The 22,229-nt window shown below is 39.9% G+C and overlaps 1 protein-coding gene across 1 annotated transcript in view; it reads left to right on the top strand.

Moving 5' to 3' along the window:
- Positions 1–19,995, top strand: part of LOC147684125 (cytochrome P450 2J2-like) — a 75,704-nt gene extending 55,709 nt beyond the window's left edge. Inside the window, exon 9 of the mRNA XM_086944499.1 lies at positions 18,765–19,995. Within this exon, the coding sequence (XP_086800625.1) occupies positions 18,765–18,943 (179 nt within the window). The 3' untranslated portion in view covers positions 18,944–19,995. The remainder of the gene's footprint in view (positions 1–18,764) is intronic.
- The last annotated feature ends 2,234 nt before the right edge of the window (positions 19,996–22,229 follow it).

Below are 22,229 nucleotides of genomic sequence, written 5' to 3'. Positions count from 1 at the left end.
ATCAGTGGCTACGGCCAATAGACACCGGGCGGCCATTTCTTTCATGGCACGGGCTCATGGCATCCAGGACCCCACAGCGTCTTTTCTGGTACAGAAGGCGCTGCGTGGGTGGCAACGCCTTGAGGGTAGCAGAGTTGATGAGAGGCACCCGATAGGTCTGGAAAGGTTAGCCCTGTTACTGTCCGTACTCCCTACGACATGTTCATCTCAATCAGAGACAGTGCTATTCCGGGCCGCTTTTGCATTAGCATTCCATGGAGCTATGCGGGTAAGTGAACTGGTAGCAAGGGACAAGCAGGATACGGGGGGAGGTCTGTGCCGAGAGCACGTTCAAATAAAGGGGGAGACAATGGTAGTCTCATTTGCCAGGTCCAAGACCGATCAGAGAGCGATCGGGGACAGCGTAGTAGTCCAGCGGATTCCGGGATCTCCCATGTGCCCGGTAGCATGCGTTGAGGAGTATCTGGCGCAGAGGGTGGCATCATGGGGGGGAAGCTTGCTGAGGCACGCCGACGCCACCCCACTGACGAGGTTTCAGTTCCAGCGGGTGCTAACAAGGGCAATCGCAGCTGCGGGCTTGAACCCGTGCGAGTTCGGGACTCATTCCTTCCGGATAGGGGCTGCTACAGAGGCTACAGCCAGGGGTCTGAGTGTGGAAAAAGTGAAACAGTTGGGGCGTTGGTCCTCGAATTGTTATAAAAGGTATGTGCGGTTGCACATGTTGTGAAGCTAATGTCATGCACTCACGCTTCTTGTTTTTGTTTGGTTTACAGTTTCGCGAGCTTACGAGGCGGGGCGGACTGTGCAGTCGACCCGACACCTGGGAACCAGCGGTCAAAGATCACCGGCTGAGGAAAGAGTGGTGTGGGTCGTGGGCCACTCATACGTGAGGCGTGCCGCAGACGTATTCAAAGCAGGTGACATGATTCACATGGCTGGGGAATACGGGTACAGGGTGACTTTCTACGGAAGGGGCGGGCTCTGTATTGACCAGTTCCAAACTTTTATGGAGGGTTTGTTAGGGCGGCAAGGTCACCGCCATCTGTAATCATAGTGCATCTTGGGGGCAATGATTTAGTGACCACTGGTCGACGAGTACTTCTTGAGTTGATACTATCCACAGTAAGTTGGTTGGCGAGAAGGGTTCCGGGGTGCACGATTGCATGGTCCCATATGATTCCACGGAAGGTGTGGCGGGGGGCTAATTCTGTGTCTGCTAGAAATCATTCGGTGAAGAAGGTGAATAACAAACTTGGTAGGTTGTTCCGTACAAGTACATTGCATTCTATTCCTCATGGATGTATCAGGGGGGACCAGATGTATTTAGAGGATGGGGTCCATTTGTCCCGGGTGGGGAATACTTTACTCATAGGAGACCTCGTAGCTTGGTTAAGGAGTTTGCAGCCATGACCTTTAAGTAGGAGTTTTTGTGGGGGGTCCGGATAGCCGGTCAACTATCCGGCCTGTGGCGGTAAGGTCATGATCGGTGAGCAGTAATTGGAAGATCCCTAGAGGTGGGGGCGTCACCCATTATGGATGGGAGCGCCCGGGGGGAGGCGGCCATTGACCCCTCAAACGGGGAGGCGGTCCCCTCTAAGGATGGGGACGCTGAAAGGGAGGGCGGCCATAGGCCCCTCCCTGGGGAGGAGGGGCTACGGGCCCCTCCTGGGAATTTCCCGGGGCCAGGACATCTGCGACGGCAGATGTGGTAAGTTGTGTGGGGTGGGAGGGGGGTCTACGCTACCTTCTAGACACCTCACACGAGTCCTCGGACGACCACTAAGATGGCGTCGAGTTAACAGGGGGCCCCCGCTAAGACAAGGGAAATTGGAAGTAGGCACAGAGGTACAGTCCTCTGTGCGACCGCCCCTCACAAGTGAGGGGGGAGTTCTGGTATTGGGGATCTGACACCGGTTACGACCTTGCCGTTGGCCCGTAATGGTAGGATGTACAATTTCAATTTTGAGAAATGCATTTGCAGGATGTTTAGTATCGGCTAGGAGAACCTTTGTATTAGAGATGTGTTAAGGTCAGCCAAGAACATCGTAATGTGTAAATGAAATTGTACATGATATGAAACTGTTATTTTAATGTTTTAATTTTGTTTCATATTTTAATAAATACGGCCGGGAGGGTAACTCCCTCCCGCCTTCCAAAAGTTCAGAACCGTTTCCGTCTTCCCATCCTTGGGGATTGTGTTGAGAGGGGGTGGCGGGTATCTCAGCCATATAAAAGGGCCAGATTAAATGTGCACAGTACTCTTTGCATTTACAAAGTTGACACTGGGGCAGCTGCTCATGTACTCTGTAACTCCAAAACGGTTGTGTCCACAGAGGGTTGGGTCAGCTAACACCCATCTAAGCTCCCTCTTTGCAATTGTAACCATTAGACTGGCTTGGTTTGATTTTCGTTGGGCCTCTATGTTGCCTGTGGTCAATTGCTTGTATTCAAAAGCTGAAAAGAGTACATACAAATGTATTACTTTTTTGCATGATTTTTTGGTGTGAATGGTTGGAACCTGAGTATTTGATCTAGCTGTCCTCTGTAGATGTCCAGAAAACAATAAACTGCTTTATTTGTGCATAACATACAAAAGGTTCCACAAATGTGAGAAATCCATAATTTTGAGCACCCTGGCAAGGAGACAGGAAGAGATAACCAGTGACAAATAACTGCCCACAAACCCCTTCAAATACAAGCATGTGTTTTTTCTTTATTAAGTAAAAACACAGGACCTTAAAAATGTGCAATTGCGGCAAAATACTCTGATTTGTGTCATGATGAAGATGGTAAAAGGATTGTTAAAAATAATTTGAAAGTGGAAGAAGATAGCATAAACCTGGCATACAGGGAGAGAACAATTCAATAGAAAATATGAAATTACAACCACAACAGTTTAGTGGAATTGGAAAATATCCTAAGCTACCCCCAAAGGCAATTAGGCAAATGTTTATTATGCTCCGAAAATGTAGCCTGCCACTGCTTCAATGAATGAATGATTACACTTCAGAAAATCAAACTAGGAGGTATTATTAGTTCACTGGTGTAGATGGCCACCATTTACTAGTAACCGGCAACTTAAGGCACATAAGGCCAGATGTATCAAGACTATCTACATTCACAAACGGCCTGATTCATAGTATACAACAAGAAAAAGTGGGAAACCCAATTGACCCTTGAAGGCTTGGGTAATATATCTACTGACAGGTAACTGTGCCTACAAGGGATTTCTTTCAATGTACTTAGTTCAACAATTAAAACTTACAACAATGTTTGCAAGTTCCAGCCGGTAACTTACAATTGAACAATCCACAATTCATTTAGTTCATTTTTTGTCATACTAAATCTGCCAAAGATACTCTTGGAATGGGTGTGAATTTTTCAAAATACAAACTTTTGTCATGAACACAAGAAAGGGTACAACAAACTAGAACAATACACAATGACCAAGGTTTACAGATGATACACAATGACTAATACCTCAGAGTCTTTAGTGTGAGCATCTATCCTAAACAAAATGCAAAAACAGAAAATGAAACTGATCAATTCAGAAATCAATTCATTAAGGAAAAAAAATTACTGAGGAAATAAATGAAGTTGTCTACATTTTTAGTCTTTTGGGTGTAAGCATCCTTTAGACCATCTTCAGGACGATGAGTTAAAAGAGTTGTACGACCCTTATGTGCATTCCAAATGGAATTCCTAATCCTGGCTGAGTCTGTAAGTGGCTAAAATCTTCCTGGTCATTTACTCCAGCAAGGAAGCTATTAAAGAGCTTGATATGTGTCCAAAACAAATTGTCACACTGTAAGCGAAGCAATCCTCAGGGATTTGCTTGTATTTAGGGCTCGCAACCGTTGAGCTCAAAATGGGGTGGTGCTGCCCATCCGACATGCAGCCGTCTCTGCATAGTATGGTAAAGAAAATGTGGTGCATATTAAAAGAAAACAAATTGCTATATTTAAAAGCAATCACAGACTGGGTGGTCTGCTGAACACAACAGGCCGCCATCTCTGTGATGGCATTGATTCTCAATGGGTCGCATATTGTGCCCATGAGTTAGGTTGATTTCCGACCTACTAGAACTTGCTATTTGGAAATAAAAAGATTCATACATTAGGAATACTAATTTCCTAAATACGAGCCAGAAATAATCGCAAATAGGAAATCGGTATTGTTAGATTTATAAGCACAGGTGCACCACATATAGGAATTGTGCAAACTAGGTCACAAGCTTGACACAAGAGAAACCAAGAATCAATTCCAAAACAGTTTTTATCAAAAGGGTCTTTTCTTTATTAATCCATTTGTCAAAGAAACACAGCCGACGCGTTTCGTCCCATACGGGACTTCTTCAGGGCAAAATAAAGTGAAAGAGCTCCTTAAGTAAAGCAGCAAATCGTTGGAGATTAACAAGTGTGCGCAGCCGATAGTTGTGTTATGTACAGTCTAAAGGTATATGTAAATGCACGTTATATTCACAAGGGGGACCCAATTTCTGTAAATATTCCGACGAACGGCAAATTCAAACTGGTATAATTTCCAATCAAGAAAAACAATGTCTGTATGCGTCCAAAGATTAAACGCCACAATATATTCCTTAAAGTACTGAGCCTTATTACAATGGCTCCGATCGGCTGTCCCGTGTTTAGGACCCGATAACAACCAGAAATCTGTGGCCGACTCGCGGACAAAGAATAATGACGAATATACGATCCCCTTCTTGTCTTCTCCAGTACGTATAGCACCTGGTAGGAGGTATTCCTAATGTTGGTACATCTGATCTATAATCCTTTGTTCTGTGTAAATTGGTCTGCTACTGTCCACTCCTACAACAATATGTCGGTACAATGCAGTATAAGACTGTAAAAGCCAAACAAGGTTTGGTTGGCTCCAATATCTATTGATGCTGGTTTAGACTGGCACAAGTAGGTGACAACTTGGCATATTCAAGGCGAACAGTAGGGTGACGAAGTACTGCTGTAGCCTTGTTCTCTCCTTCCCAGGAAACAGGCCCATATTTCATCTGACATTGAAAAGTTTTTGACTTAAGGAGACAGAAGTTGGCAGGTTTAGTAAGAAACATTAGTTTATTGTTTGTTGTCTTTTACAAAGTACTGGGATAATAGCAGAAAGCTCTGAAGTGTTCAAGTGCTAATTTGAAAAGTTTGGGGAAAGTAATGGTGTTGAATTAATCCCAGCAAAACATTAAGGGCCAGATGTAGGTGGCCATTTACCGAGCGGTAACGGCCGATTTCGTCCGTTACCGACTGGGAAATGGTCATTCCTGATGTAGGTGCCCAATTTTACCGAATCGGTAAATTTACCGAATCGGTAAAATACCGAATGAGCATTTTTACCGATTCGGTAATTTTGAGATGTAGGTGGGACTCTTCTGAGTCCCACAGGCCTTACCGAATCGGTATTTTACCACCCAATCCAATTGGGTGGTAAAATACAGATTCCAGGTGTGCATGCACATGTGTGCATGCACACCTATGGCATGTGACAGACAGACATGCCCTTAGGGCATGTCTGTGTGCCACATGTCACACATGCCACCATTCGGGGGGCTAGAGGTTGTCAAAGTGACAACCCCTGCACCCTTGCAACATTCGGTATTTGCCGAGTCGATTCGATAATGCCCATTGATTCCTATGGGCTTCAATGCCCTTAGGAATTAATGGGCATTACCGAATTGGTAATTCAATTACCGATTCTATCTACATCTCCCCCCTTCTATTTTACCGATTCATAAATACCGAATCGGTAAAATTCTGTATTTATGAATCGGTAAAATATACCTACCTACATCTGGCCCTAAGTATCCTAAATCGAATTAAAATACTCAATGTGGGAAATCAACTCTACTGCCTGAACATGCTCTCCATATTGATATTAAAGATGTCTTTAACACATGGAAATCTGGGTGCCCAACATATAGGGTACAGGAAGTAGAGAATGAAAAATTCCCAGAGAAGAGGATTCTATACCGGTTGCAGAGGTGGGATAAACTAGCACTGGTCAAGCTGTGCAGCTGTCGCAGTGCTCTGAAGGCCAGCGCTTGCCACTTGAGGTAAGAATCCCTTGATATGTATGGTTGAGATTCTAGAGCTTGGTCTTGACAGGCTTTCAACTTGTATGTTGAAGGCCTCCTAGACCAAAGGTAGTGCACTAGAGGTAAATTGAAAGTGGAAAAGGTCACCTGGGTCTGGTTTAGAGTTTAGTGGACATCAAATGCAGCCACAAACTTGGGGGAGTAACCTGTCTGCCAAATTGATGGTGTGCACCGACTATTCAGAATCAGATAGGTCAACGTGCTTCCATCACTGATGTACCCACTGGCTCTGCCAGTGGAAAATGGGTACTGATAGCCGTACATCAGATCTGGCGGGTGGTCTTATGTACTTTTATACCTCATCAGGACTGTCAAAAACGTCTGGAGGTCCAGAAGAGAAAAAATTATAATAACCCCCAAATTTTGCGCCAAAGAAATTTGTCTGTTGGAGAGCGTTAATATTAGACTCGTCTTAACAGTATGGGGACGACTCCTTAATTGAGGATCTATCCGAGTGTGGCTCATATCAGAGTACTCACCTCTACATACCGATGGGTAAAAGAAAATAAAGCTTGTTTCAGACACTCTAGTGTTTAATCCACCCTGTTGCGTGAATTGGTATTCGGAGCGAGTCGTCTTCCTCTTTCTTCTTCTACGGTTGTTGCACAGTATTCGTGTTTGAACAAGCTTAGCTGCTGACTTATCAAATCAGCTGTGGCATTTTCTAATGAGACCGCAATCCATCTGAATTTTTTCTGCTTAGCTGCTGGCTTATCAAATCAGCGGTGGCATTTTCTAATGAGACCGCAATCCACCTGAATTTTTTCTGCCCTGAGGAAGCCCACATCGGCGAAACGCGTTGGCTGTTTCGTGGCTGTTTCACTGGTCATCGTACATTGAGATTCTTGGCTGTTTTATCATTGCGTCAAGAAAAACTGATTCAAATTGGACTTTTTTCATATTTATGAAGGACATGTGTCTTAATTTGTCACTTTGATACATTCTATTGCACAATTATTCTTGTTGCCTCTCCATATGTTTGTTTTGTTCCCTTGCTGTTTACGTTCGACAGCACTAGGATTGGCTGGGACAGGTGAAACCAGCACCCCTTAAGAGACATGGGATGCTATGGATGTGATCCCTTGGCTCACTAACATTACACAAGTAGGAGATGCCTCAACTGCGCATGTTGGGCAGCCGTCCAGGTTAACATGCACATTTCCCTTTAATACTGCTTTTGTGGGGCTCCTGCTGTCATTTAAGCCCCAAGCTCACATTAATGCAGAAAGGCATCTGGCCCGTGACTGAAATAAAACGGCACTGCAGCCGAACAAATACCCCGTTAATTGTAACATTTCATTTAAAAATCTAGAGGGGAAAACACTGATGCTACTAAAGATTTCCCATGCATGAGTATTTGTACATAAAGTGATATGTAAAAAATATAAACAATATCTGTCTATGTGTTTAGTAATTTAAAAATTCACAAATAAAATATATGTTAAACTATACACTGTACCATTAAAATCGCAAAACACACAAACACTTCAAACCAACAACACTACAAAACAGTATGGTGACTTTGTACTGCTTTTTTTTAGCAACAGGCATTTCACCACCTGCACTGCAGTGCTTACCCACACAATGCTGCAGTTGGAGGTGGCAAAATTGCTGTGGGCAGGATGGGGAGTGGAGCAGGGGCATAAAGTGGCACTCCCCCATAAAAATATAACATCAGTCACTCCAGGTCAAACACTAGCATCAAGAGGGCGTCGATGTTTGCTCTGACCATCAAATGACTGCAAATCTTAATTTTAAAATATAGCACACCCATGAAAACCAAAATCTTTTTGGGAGCACACTTACGTAAAAAACACAATAAAAGCTATTCCAATTCCAATGTAAAGCCTTTTAGGTAATATGTTGCACACTGAAGAGATCAAATGTAATATGATCACTCCAAATTGAAACGTTTCAGAGAAGGTATGGACCAATAACGGGGTTATATTTTCTAATCCCCCCAATCTAAACCATTTTTGGGAAAGTATTGGATACAGAAGTTATCAGATTTACTATTCCCACTAAAATTTAAACCAATTTGAGAATGTGTAGGATGCTGAAGGGGTCAAACTTCGTATTCCCGCACTAATATTAACTACTTTTGGGAAGGTGTTGGTCAATGAAGGTACTTTGGACACTGAAGGGATCAGATTTGCCATTACCAATCAAATCTTAACCACTTTGGGTAATGTGTTGCGCTCTGAAAGTCTCCAAATTATTATTTGTACTCCAATCTGAAACACTTTGGGGAATGTGTTAGACAATGAAAGGATCGTTGTACTATGCCCATTTCCGTCTATACCACTTTGGAGAATATAGTACACATTAAAGGGCTCAATATGAATATTCAATTTAACCATTTTAGGAAAGGTTTTGGATATTAAAGGGGTCTAATTCACTATAGCCACTCCAATATAAACCATTTTAGAGAAGGTATTATAAATTAAAACAAATAAATGACCTGTTATAAACCATTTGATATAAACATAAACCTATAATAAACATAGTATGTACTATTTAAAACCAAAACAATAGAAAAATATATTTGTAATCAAAATTACAACTGTTACATATACTATTAAGACGGAAAATTAAATATTACTAAAAATATTATACAATACATATTTAACAAAATCTATTCAAATATAATATTCTGCACAAAACAATTTCTTATAAAAATAACATTTTAATTTAACAATAATGTGCACGCAAAAACACGTGAACAGTACTTAAATATTTATTGAAAACATGTAAAGATGTGTGCCTAGTATATTACATTTACAATTAATAACAATGGTAAATTGGTTTAAGCATACAACTAATTTTAAAATTATAAATTAGAAATCAAGAAATAAATCAATACAATATAAATATACAAAATTATATAGCAGTTAACAGAAATAAAATTATACAGACTACATGTAAATGAAAAATGTAATCTAAATAAAATAATGAACAAACAAAACTACAATTAAATATTAATAACTTTTAAAGAATTATAAATTCAAAAATCAATATACAAATACTTAAAAATCTCCTCAGCCTTTTCCCGTATAACACCTAGATCTTGCTAATTAAAAAATATGAATACAATTTTAAGGTTCCATGAATAAAAATTAAATAGAAACAAACATTTAATGGAAATTTTCTGTTTCAAATGCAAAACTTAAACTGCAAAAAATAAACAATACTACACAAACGATATTACACTAAAACAAACAAAAGCAATACAAAAACATTGAAAAAAAATATTCTTTTTGCAACAATATTTTTAAAAGCAATATTTTTAATAACCTTATTAAAATATAACCCAAAAAATATTTTCCATATCACAATATTCTTGCATATATATTGAGCTCTCATAATATTGAAAACGTAATACTTTTTCTAAACATCATTTAAGGAATCCTCCTGTCTTGGTCTTTAACTTTCACAAAGATTCAGCCACTCTGTTTTACTTTTAAACTTTTTCCTATGTTGCTCAACTGTTCCATCAAGACTCACACTGCCCAAGTGGTTTGTAAAGATCGAAAAATCTAACTTTTAAAAAACCTTTTATTGGAAGAAATTGAATGAATTCTATTCAATTGGTTACAGTATTTAATCAAATTTATTAAAAAGAGATCACAAACCCGATATAAATAGTACCAAAATCCTGGCCTAATATATCTTCAGTACATTCAAAGTTATTCTACTGTTTTCATATTACATCCAAACATCTTAAATTAGCCTGAAATCTTTTCCTAAAATAATCCAATGCAAAACATTGTGTTTTATACAAAATGTTCCTAATGAACCCTTCCTCAATGCAAGCATGTTTTACATTCCTTAGTTTTAGCATTTTTATTCTCCTTTGGCCAACCTATAATATTAACTTTGTTTTTCCAATTTTCCAAATGTATTGACCTTGCTACTTTCTTAACTACTAGCAGCCCGTCCCGACGTCGTCCGGGGGAGAAAAGTGATGTGTGAAAAAGTATTATAAAGCTTTTAATATTTCTCGGTACACAACATTTTTGGCTTCATTTGATTGTGGACGTAGAATAAATTGGTTTTTCAAGTTTCCAGACCTTGAAAGAGCAACATATAACTGCCCATGAGTGAAGCAGTCTTCTCGTAAGTCAATGCCTATAACTTTGTATGTTTGTCCTTGAGATTTGTTAATAGTAGAAGCAAAAGCAATGTTAATAGGGAATTGCAAGCGTTTAAATTGAAATGGTAGATCATTTGGGATCATGGGTATGCGTGGAATGTGTGCTAAGTGTCCCGCGGCAGGGCCAGAGAGAATAGTAGCTTTAATGACATAGGGTAAAAGACTTGTAACTTGTAGTCGTGTCCCATTGCATAGATCAGGCGGATGTAGGTTGCGTAATAACATGATGGGAATCCCAACTTTCATTTGTAGTACATGAGGTGGAAGTCCGGATGGGTTAAGTGAGTTTAGGAATTCTTGAGGATAATGCACAGCATCTTCAGTTTCTAATACTGTATCAATGGATTTATAGACTTTTGTCTCTCCTGGTATTTGAAGTAGTATGTGTTCATTGATATGGTTAACACTTGAGTTTCTGGGTGCAACTATAGCTCTTTCACAAATCCAGCGGAAGTCTCTTGTAGCAATCTGCTCTATGTCCGGGTATACATGTTGTATGAGTTCCTGTAAGGTAGACACTGGCGTACCAAATTTGTGAATATTAATATTGTCGTTATTGGTAGGTACTTCACCATTACCAAGTTGTAGTAGCAGATCAGCAAAGTGACTATCTCCACCACCTAAATGTGTCCTCATGTTAGTGCGTAATGTGAGAGTTTGAACACAGTCCCAGAGTTGTGATGCTTTTAAGCATGCTTTTAGTATGTCCGCACGTGTCCCTCTTGGAACAACAGGAAGAGTTTGTCTGAAGTCTCCAGCAAACACAAAAGTAACACCACCCATTATGGTATTAACATTTCGAATGTCTTGTAGAGTTCTATTGACGGCGTCTATATGTGCGCGGTGTGTCATAGTACATTCGTCCCACACGATAAGAGAGACTCTTTGAAGCAGTGTTCCTAAGGGTCCATTTTTGCGTACAGAGCACGTTGACTCTTTTTCCACTGAAACATTTAAAGGTAGTTTAAAAGTTGAATGTGCAGTTTTCCCACCAGTTAGCAAAGTAGCAGCTATTCCCGAAGATGCTACAGCAAGAGCCAATAGTCCTGAAGAGCGTATTTTAGCTAGTATGAGGTTTATTAAGTACGTTTTCCCTGTTCCTCCCGGTGCGTCTAAGAAGAATAATTTACCTTCTTTACTTTCCACACTTTGAACAATGGTGTTGTATGCAACATTTTGATCCGGAACTAAGTTTGGTAAATGTTGTTCTACGTATTGATGGATGTTATAATTCGAAGGTAGTATTTGAGTGTGTTTGTTAGTGATATGTATCGTTCTATAACTTTCTGGCAATTTGAAATCTTTTAAAGATTTCTCATTTAGTTCATAGAGGGAGTCTTCTATTGCTATGAGTCCTTGGTTAAAGATGTCATTAGTGAATGGTATTGAGTCATCATGTGTTTCTTGTTGTTTTCTGTGTAGGATATCTTCACATAAATGTTCTTTGTATTCCTCCCATAAAGACATTGGATCCGAAGGGTTACAGAATATCAGAATAGTAACAAATAATTGGCGTAGTTGATTTGGGCAATCTGAAAGGGCAGCATCACTTAAAGTATGTTTCCAATGTTGGTCGTCTTCAATGAGTCCAAGTGATTTACATGCAGCCTGGTAGGTAGGCATTAATTGTCCATCAACGGTTAAAAGACTTTCAAAGCTTGTAGGTCCCCGAACATGTTGTAAAAGAATGCGTAAATGGAAGCACTCAGATTGGTTTGGGTGAATAGTGTACATTCTCCCAAGAGCCGAGTCCTTTTTTACTCCAGGGTGACCTAATACGTCAATTCCACGTTTCCTCCGTGTAAAAGTATGTTTTCCCCAGGTATAGTATTGTGGAACCTCTTGGTATAGCAATGTTTTTGCAAAAGTGTCCGTGGCACACAATTTAAAGAAGGCAGTAAGTGTTGTAGGTGTTGGATTTTCTGCTACTCGTTTCATTGTTTTTTCATTAAAATAGACTCTTTGTCCATTTGGCAGATGTACAGCTAGATGTGTGACCGTCGGATGTCTTTCATGAATGTTAAACTGAAGGATGCGCCAAACAGCCTCTGAAGTACTAATATACCTGCCATTGAGATATGTTTCAATTTCATTATGTTTGTTTGCAATAGTAGCAGTTGCTTGATCTGAGCCTTTGTTGATATATTTGCAAATATATTTAATAGCTTTCACTGATTGGCAGTATTCAATATTAATGTGAGCATTGAAAGTGCGACATAGTACAGGTGAATATGGAACCACCCACTGATTATCAACAGTAATTTCTTGGCCTCTAACAGTCATTGTGATTGTCTGTCCGCCATGTTGTGGGCTCCTTCTACGGTAAATGGGATAACCATTAACACCAGTTTCTGTTTCATTAGTGAGAGGGCGTGGGTATTTTTTGGTACAAATCCCATTTTTCATACATGGTGATAGAACGTTGTGTTCACCACATGGGCCATGCAACATGTTCTTTTTAACAATCAAAAATAGTTGTTCATCATTGACAGGATCTGGCAGCTCAGCGGATATAATGAGATCTACTTCGTCTGCTTGTATTTTAGGTTCAAGCCACAATAGGATGTGCACGTGTGGCAGTCCCCTCTTTTGCCATTCATTGGTAAATATGTTAGCTTTGGCATATCCAAAGATATGTTTTTGCGTTAATATTTTCATGAGTGCTTTCACTTTTAAATTGAATACACGTGCAATGATGTCATGTCTATCGCATGATCTTTGTTTAGGAAATAATTCTTTTTTAATTTCTGGCCACTCTGGATTGCATGTGAAGGTGATGAACAAATCCGGTCTCCCATAGTGCCTAACGTATGTCATTGCATCTTGTGTCTTTTCGTGCATGTACCTGGGCGAGCCAGTGAAGGTAGCGGGTAAAATGACGTGTTGTCCAATATCCGAAGCGTGAAGGTGCTGATCTTGATTGAGTGCATCTTTTAAGTTTATGTAGTTTTCTGCCCGTAGTTGTGTTTGATTGTGGCGTATGAAGTCGAGCCTTTCGGTGATCATTTTTGCCATCATATCAACAATATATTGATTAAAAAGATTTCGAAACCAATGTAAGGTATTGAAAGTTGTGGATCTAACCATTAGAGTATAGGCATAGTATTGCATGCATGTAACATTTTTGTTCTTACCGCAGTTTGCTAGTGGTATGTTTAGACAATAACCATCTTCACCTCTCGGGAATAGAATGGGATATTGTAAGGGGTCATATGATCTATGCAATTCGGAGACTTTACGTAATATTCCTTCTCGTGTATGTAAGACAATGTCGCGTGGGCCTTTGTTTTCATTAACTAAAAGAACTGCAACTTCATCAGTTGTTGGTGCATTATATCTCCCTGGATGTGTATTTGGAGGGCGTTGATCAGCATGGATGATAATTTTTAAATCTTCATCATGTGAATGCATCTCATAGTTGTATTTAAGTGACCTAATGTACGTGTTATGAGTGTGCAATGTGGTTTGTAGTTCTTCAATTAGCTGTCTGTTTAAGTTTGGGATCATGTGTGATCGTGCATCAACTTGTTGCATTGCGGAAAGGAAATATATTTGTAGAAATTGTGGGGACTTTCCTTCTTGTGGAAGCATGCTGCCAATTAAATGGTATAACTGTCCATGTATTTTAAAAGTAGGCATGAAATTGCCTTCTTTGACTTCATTTGCACCAAAGGATGTCATTTGGAATAGAGTATTGTAACGGCGTGTGTTTGTTAAGAAATGATTTGAAAGTGGGTGAGTGCCATCAAGTAGTTGTTTAATGATTGGAGGTGGTTCTTGTATGTTATTAATATTGACCTTTCCTGATAAGCAACAAAGGCCTTTAGGTTCCGCCTTCCATTTCTGTGCGTAGCACTTGGTACAGACACTGTCCATGTTTCCAATTATAACATCTGCATTGTTCATGTAGTCAATAAGTGGGTTGTAGTTGAATGCTGATTTGAGGCTATGTACTGTTATTGGAAGCATAAGTAAAGGTTGGTCGGTAAGTTGTATTTGAGCTTCTCTTGTTGAAGTTTGTAAAGTGGAAGTATGAGGTATAGTAGTGGACGTTGATGGCTGGTCACTGTTGTGCTGAATTGGCTGTGAAAGCTGAGAAGTGTATGGATCATCGATGTTTGTTAAGTGGTTGTGATCCTGTTCTTGTGTTAGTCGTATGCGCTTATTCCTTTGTGCCCGTGTTTTATATGTTGCCCTTGAAAGTTGTGTCTTCCTCTTCACCATTGTAAGAAAGTGATTGTAATATTTGTAAAAAGTGTAAAGATATTTATGCTAATTTGTATTGTGTTTTGCAATATTGTATTGTCCTAGAATGTTTATTTTGTGCACCTTTTTGTAGTAGGCTATGTGTGGTTTGGATATGTTCTGAAAGTGTAATGAATGAGGCGTGACAATCTGTGATTCTGGGCAAATCACGTAATCTCCCCGTGCCTTAAAAAAAATGAAGGTGTGTACTCATATAACGTAACTGCTGCTATGTAAAGCGCTCTGATAGGCGATTTCGGTGTAGTTTGCGCTATATAAGGGTGTGGAAATAAAAAAATAAAAAGTAGTACAGTGGGTGTTCTGAGTAGAGTAGAGTATGTTAAAGGTGTCTTTTTTTGAAAAGCAATATGTATACTACTATTATAAAGAGAGAACGCTCAAACTTTTGTGTCTGAACAACGTTATTAGGGGGTGTTAGCGTTGTAAAGAAATAATGTCCTTTTAAATGTCCTTAGTTATGTTTTTGATCATGGGTAAGTGTGGGTATATTTTCAACATAGCAAAGCAGCATCAAGTAGCGTAAAGTGCCGTCAATTACTATACATTATGCCTCTTTTTGTAATGTAAATACAGCAGCATCAAGTAGCGTAAAGCGCCGTCAATGACTATACCTCATGCCTCTTTTGGAATGTAAATGCGGCAGCATCAAGTAGCGTAAAGCGGCATTAATTAATGTACATTATGCCTCTTTTTGTACTGTAAATGCGGCAGCATTAAGTAGCGTAAAGCGCCATTAATTACTATACCTCATGCCTCTTTTTGTAATGTAAATGCGACTTATTTAAATCCTCCTGTTTTTTGTGTTTTTGTCCACTCCCTGTGGCAACGTGTAATGTAGTGGTATTTTTAATTAGAAGTGTAAGGAGTGTTATGTAAATCTTCCTTTTTTAGTTTCTCTGCCAGCCCCCAACCATCAAGTAGCTGTAATCTGCGTCAATTAGTATACATCATGCCTCTTTTCTGAATGTAAATGAGGCTTATTGAACTCCTCCTGTTTTTGTTTTCCTGTCTTTCCCCTGCCTTAATGTGTAATGTAGTGTGGCTGTAATGTGAAGTTAAATGAGTGTTATTTAAATGTTCATGTTTTTGGTTGAGTGCCTGCCCCCTTGTTGAACCTGTGATGTGTTGTAGATATTTTAAATGTGTTGCTGTATTTTGGCTAATTCCAGCGAGGGGACAGAGCAGGGCTATTTGTTTCCCTCTGCAAGCATGTCGCCCTGTTGTAATTTGTATTTTTTAGTTTATTTTTCAATTAGCATCCATTCACTGTGTAAAGCTTCCTCAATGAGGCCCTGGCTGCCCCCTTTCCAGGGCCTTGCAACAGCTTTATTGTGGCTCGTTCTGTGCCCTCTCTCAACCTGTAAGTCCACACAGCCTCACAGCAATAATGCTCTGACTGTCTTGTGAGCGCTGTGTCCAGGGACTGCTTTAAACTTGTGTTTTTGCTTTTCCCTGCAAGAACGTTCGACAATTAATTTCTGTGCATCAGGCTTGTTCTCCCTGATTATTTCCCTGGCTGCCCGCGTTTACAGAGCAAACATGATGCCTCGTTTTTGAATGTGAAAGAGGCTTGTTCTCCTGAATATTTCCCTGGCTGCCCCCTGTGTATCCCCTTTGAATAACAGTGCCCGACTCTGGAATTGTTTTTTAAAGAGCGTAAATGCTATTTTTTCCGTGGCTTGTGTCAATGTGTATTGCTCAGTTTCCCTCGTTAGTGGCTCCGACAGCAATAATGCTCGTAGGAATCACGTGGGTGTTGGACCAATGCTGAAGGTTTTTATGAATTGCCTTTCCAATGAATGTGCTACTGTGTGATTGCTTGCGTGATTGGTTATTTGTGTAATGTATGTGGGGCGATTGGTTGTTTGCTGGAAGGTGCAGTGGCGCGATTGGCTGGTTGTGCAAGGTTGTTTTGTGGGTGTCACAGCCAAGAGTGTTGCGCGATTGGATGCTTGTGTGGCTTGCCCAACCCTGATTGGCTTTTCGTCCTGAAGCCGCGCCCTTTGCCTCAGAACCTTGCTGAGGCCGAGCCCCTTTGTTTTTGTTGCCTTGAAATACTGCAGTCAGTGAGTAATAAGCCTATTGCACATGGCGATTTTGTGATTTTGCACATATTTTTAAAACAATCATTCAGAATTTTCGATTTTGCACATATTTTAAAAATATCATTTTGAAATTGCTATTTTAAAAACGATGTTTATGTCCTGAAGTGGACGTGCATTAAACAGTGTTTTTGCTGAAGTTGCTATGTTGTGTGTGTGCTTGTGTGTGTTTGCAGAATCTGTTGGTTGCTGTGTTGTGTGTGTGCTATCAGAATCTGTTGTTGTGTGTGTGTTTGAGTGCTTGAAACCGAGTGAATGGGACATGCCCCTCTGCCAATGTTACCGCCCACATTGAGAACAACGCCCACCAGGAACTACTTTTTCTGAAATGTTGTTTGCCCTTCGTAATGTATATTTTGGACAAATGTATAGCCTATGTCCGTTTCCTGGACCTCCCCTTTCCAACGCTGTATTGGGTGTTGTGATTGATGGTGTACTTCTGGAGTTTACCCGCCTCAAAGGTTCCCAGTTCTCGCTTTATAATAGAAGTATAGATATATATGTTTTTCCTATGACTTGAGCTTAATCCTACACCTGGCGTGTAGCCCAGTAAAATTAATTATATATCATCTGGAACGTCAATGTCTAGTGCAGTCTGGCAATATTCCATTGTTACAGGGTACCCCTGATACATGTCCAAATGCTGTCCAATATTATAGATTTTGGGTCTAAATTCTTTAAAAATATAAAGTTTGAAACAAAGACCACAGCATATAGCTTTCAGCACACTTGATATGTGGTTCGATGTCTACCCCTTTTCCCATAAATCATTATGTAAACATTCACCAAGACATCTAAAGTAATTCTTTCTAAATCTTTGCATTCCATTCTTATCCAGAAATGTCTGCTGGTCCAGCAAAATATCTTCCAATGTGATAGACACTTTTAAAACTGGAATAGCATGAAACCTAAACATCTGTTCTTTCTTTCATTTAGATCTATAGCAGTACTTTATAAGGAACTTTTCTAGGTGACTTATCAAGCACTGAAAATCATTTCATTTTATTCTCTATTACCATTTGATCCAGGAAAATATTACCTACTGCACTATGCATTGATTGTATGTTAATAAAAAATGATAAGAAGTTGTGAAAAAGTAGCAACATAATGTTCTTTCACTTTTGGAAGGGCAAGTTCTCCATCATTGACTGATTTAGACAATATAATTAATACCAATCTGAGTGTACTATTTTCCCAAATTAAAGCTGAAAATAATCCTTCAATATTTCTAAACATTTCATGTACAAAAAACAAGATAATATAGCATATAAAAAATTCATTGATCGTGTAATGCACATTCGATTCATTGCCATTCATCATACAATAGATAGAGGGAGCAGATTCCATTATTAAAAAAAGGACTTACGTTTATCTCCTAACAGTGAATAGTTTGATTCAAAATATTCGTCTACAATCATTGTTGTGTAAATTCCTAAATATCTTTTTGATCTCTGCTTCACAAGATCTGAGTGTAAAGTATCTACAGTGCAATTACAGAAAATAAATTATGTTTTCAGCATATTTATCCTATTTCCCCCATCCACTGAAATTGATAAAAAATACAAAAAACTCTTTGTTGAATCTCCAAGTCAGGCTTTAACAAAAAGTGCTAGGTGGTCTGCATATAGCTTAATTTTGGACATCTCGTTGATTGGAACCTCAATTATCATATCATCTCTTATAGAAGTGGTTCAATATATATTGCTAAAAAATTGAGGAGAGTGGGAAGTATCTGCCCACTGACAATCTAACTTTGTGATATTTATAATTATTTTAAAAGTTTCAAGTTAGAAATATAGCCATAAGTAGTTTCTTCCAGTAAAACATACCAAAGATTGCTCTTAACATGATAACTTCTTTTTAGTTAAAAACACGAATGAGAATTTCCCTAATAGGTCCAAGCAAAATAACTAAAAACACTAAAACTGAATGCAGAGAAAATGTTAGCCTCTCACTATTCAGCTCTGTGGTCGGGAGTCATTTCACAGTAGCCTCCTCTCTCTGTCCTCATGTTGGCCCACAAGCCCAACATCCTCCCATGTTACCTTGCACATTATGCATCATAAATATTAAGCTGGACAATTGTAAGAGACATGATCTAGTTCTCTTGTTTCTTCACTTGCAGGACACCGTGTGTGTTTGGGGGAGCAGTTGGCCAGGACAGAACTGTTCATCTTCTTCACAAGCCTCCTTCGGGCCTTCACCTTCAAGCTCCCCGATGGGGTAAACAATGTCAACATGGACCCTGTTTTCGGCGCCACTATGAAGCCACACACTTATCAAATCTGTGCTGTATTACGCTAGGCAAAGGGGTCCCCAAGGCTGAAGTACGGACCAAGGATCCATAAATTATGTCTATATGCAGTAATAATGCCCTACTAGCTAATAGCATATACATTAGATCCTTGTATACTAACTGAAGTCTAATATGCATTAACATTGGTGATTGCATAGTGATAGTCATATAATACATTTATTACTGTCTGGAGTACTGTTGTAAACCTGATATTTTCAGTTACATTTTACAATGACTTCAATGACTTTTCTTATATTGCAAGTAGGCCAGGTATCCAGGCCAGGTGCCAGAGAATGTCTTATAAACCTGTTGAGCAGCAAACCCTTAAAACATGTACACTGTAAATGCACTTTCCCTTCCATTGTGGCTTTGATGGAGTTGCAGTCCTGGGATTAGTGCTAGTAATAATATAAGCTAGTGAGAGTCTTGAATATAGTACTTGTTCTATGGCAATGCAAGACCAAGAAGAACATATTGTAGCATAACTTATGTCTTAGAGAGATGTTCAATTATCAGGGGTGGCTAGTATTAGTGCAGCAGATGCAGGCCCAACAGGAGCTTGTTTTGGGGGAAGAGCGCAGATGAAAGCATACATTGGACCATCCCATTCTAACATTCCAGAAAAAATACCCTTTATGATGGATTTTAAAGATATCACAGGTCTATGCAAAAATGCAAGATAATAGCTAACCATCTATGTTTGTTTCAGTAACCACCAAGATTTTAGGTGCTCGGGCGGAGTTTGAGGACAGATTTCAAGAGGTCTTCAACACAATTTGAGAGGTATTCATAAACAATCTAAGGTTTTATACCGGAAGAGTGGGTGAAAGACATGGGTTGGGCTGAAGAGGATGATCCTTCCGTAGATCAAAATAGGATTGAGAGATGGACTATGTGATCAGAATAAGGACAGTCAAACATAGGCCAATATTTAAACCACTGCTTTGTAGATTCTCTATTAACAAAGTTGAGTTGGCCAAAGTAGACTTTGTGTTTTTTTTCCACATACAAATACTTCTACTTGTGACTTGATCTTTTTGAATAAAGTACTGAAATATATGAATCACATTTTCTGTCACTGATTTGATCACAAAGTAAAAAGTGGCATCACTAAGACCAGTGCTGGAAATGGAAGAAATGTAATTTAAGAGTATAATATAAGGCAACATGGGACGGGGCAAGTGGTTTGTGTATCTACTCAGGATGGGGCAGAGGTGGATGAGTCTCTGTGATCCATGTTTCAACCATTATAAATAAACTTAGGAGTGTTTATACAGCTCAAATAATATTCTCAAAAAAGAGTAGCAGAGTGTCCTAGGTGATACATAGGGAGTTATTCAACAGAGCCAACTATATGTGAGCAATATGTAGTTTTTTAATGTAAATAAACTGCAAACAATAGGGAGAGATGGAGGAAAATACTGATATAAAAGTGCTGCTTCAGATAACTGGGTAAAAGTTACACCGTGAAGGTTTTAAGTTGGGAAATGCTGCCACACCATCACTGAACAGGCACAGGAGTAGCTACCCCATCTAGCCTAACTAAAATTATGCTAACAAACTCTCAACACAAAAGCCTGACACTGGTTCACAATAGAAGGATTAAAAGTACTCTGGAGATGCTTATCAAAACACACAAGCAGATTTTTAAGCCTGACTTTGATGGAAGCAAATGGAAAACCACCAGGAAAGCAGACTTTTTGGTGGCCGGCTCCATTCCATAACTTCTTACAAAATATAATTTGGTCATTGAAGAATCTCGTTAAAAAACTACACATTCCAAATGTTCATTTATCCCAGAGAAAGATTTAATTGAAGTGGGCTTAATGGAGGATTATCTATGTGTCATTAGCCTGGACTTTTTAGTATTGTTTGTTATGAAGTGATTAATGGAAAACTACAAAACAATTTAACCTATGTAGAGTACCTTCATATGGGACCACATTATTGGACTATGTATCTCATTCATATTAATATCTAAACATTGGATAATGAAGGTCTAATAACTTGAGTATTTGAGTCAGTCCCCGGTGACTTTAATTAACAAAAATGTTTTCAAAATAACTGTATATATGTTGCTAATTTGTTGTCTTTGTTTCTCTGTCTTTCAATGATTGTTTTATCTTATTGAGACATTTTCAGAGTTTGTGGCATGCTGGCAGCACTGCAAGACTGTTGTAAATGTGTATGTATTGGCATTTATATAGCGCACTACTTACCCGTAGGGTCCCAAGGCGCTTCAACCGCTGCGAAACCCTTCCTGGCTTCCCTGAGAGATGGTCCCTTAATGGGTATCTCCAGGGTGAGACCAGGCATCCCCGGCGGTCTGGTGGGGCCGTTAGTGAAGATGAGGCAAGCTAATGCCCAGAGTTGCCGAGTGTGATCGCTGATCAGAGTGGGCACCGAGGCGAGAGAATTATCGAGTCCGCTGACCCTGGTCCAGAAACCTGCCGCGCCGGGAATCGAACCCTGGCCCCGGGCCGTCCTCTGCTCTCGGGTCTGCCGCCTCTAACCAGTGAGCCACACTACTTCACTGGTAATGCATTGGTAATTTATCTTGTAGGCTCTCAATCCATTTCTGGCCGTGGCGGATGTCTAAGTTTTAATTGATATGGAGGAGGTAACTGGTGTGGAGAAATAGTAAGACGTTGGAGAGATCTGCCTAGAAAGAGTGCATTACAATCCTCCTTTTATGATTGCATTTATGAGGCGTCCAGTAAGGATATTTGACTTTTCAGAGTTGTTAGAAGAAGTTCAGTTAGACACAGTCCCAGGACCTCAGGAACAGCGCTTAAGGGTCTAGCAAGGGGCACCAGCAGGGTGGTTCTAGGTTCAGTTGCTACTGGTCTGCTGGACACTTTAGTACAAAAAAGTCTCTTTCAGTTTTGTCCCTGTGGCCACACAGGAGGTCCAGAAACTTACCCTTAGATCTTCTTTGTCCTATTTACAAATGGGGGAGGTCCATTCCTTTTGGTCTCCTCACAGGTCCCAAGTTCCAGGTGTCATCCTCCTTATGTTTTTTCACAAGGGTAGAGAGTGTTCTGAGGAGAGCGCCTTGGGGTGCCATATTTATGGTTGTCTCCTCATTGGCCAGTGGAGTAATGGTTATCAGTAGGACCCCTACTCCGCTTTGCGACAGTTCCTGTTTACCCTACTGTAATCAATCCAACACCCTACTCCCAAAATGCCCACCCAGAGGTCTGGCCAACAAAATGAGCAGTTCCCTACTCTGTGGTTACTCAAAATCCATGCTGTGGTTAGCTCCATTCCCTCTGTGTTTGGTGCCAGAGTAGC

This window comes from Lissotriton vulgaris, chromosome 11 (assembly GCF_964263255.1).
Source record: "Lissotriton vulgaris chromosome 11, aLisVul1.2, whole genome shotgun sequence".
NCBI lineage: Eukaryota > Metazoa > Chordata > Amphibia > Caudata > Salamandridae > Lissotriton > Lissotriton vulgaris.
The sequence above is the reverse complement of the archived record's forward strand: the minus strand, read 5'-3'. Positions and strand labels throughout refer to the sequence as shown.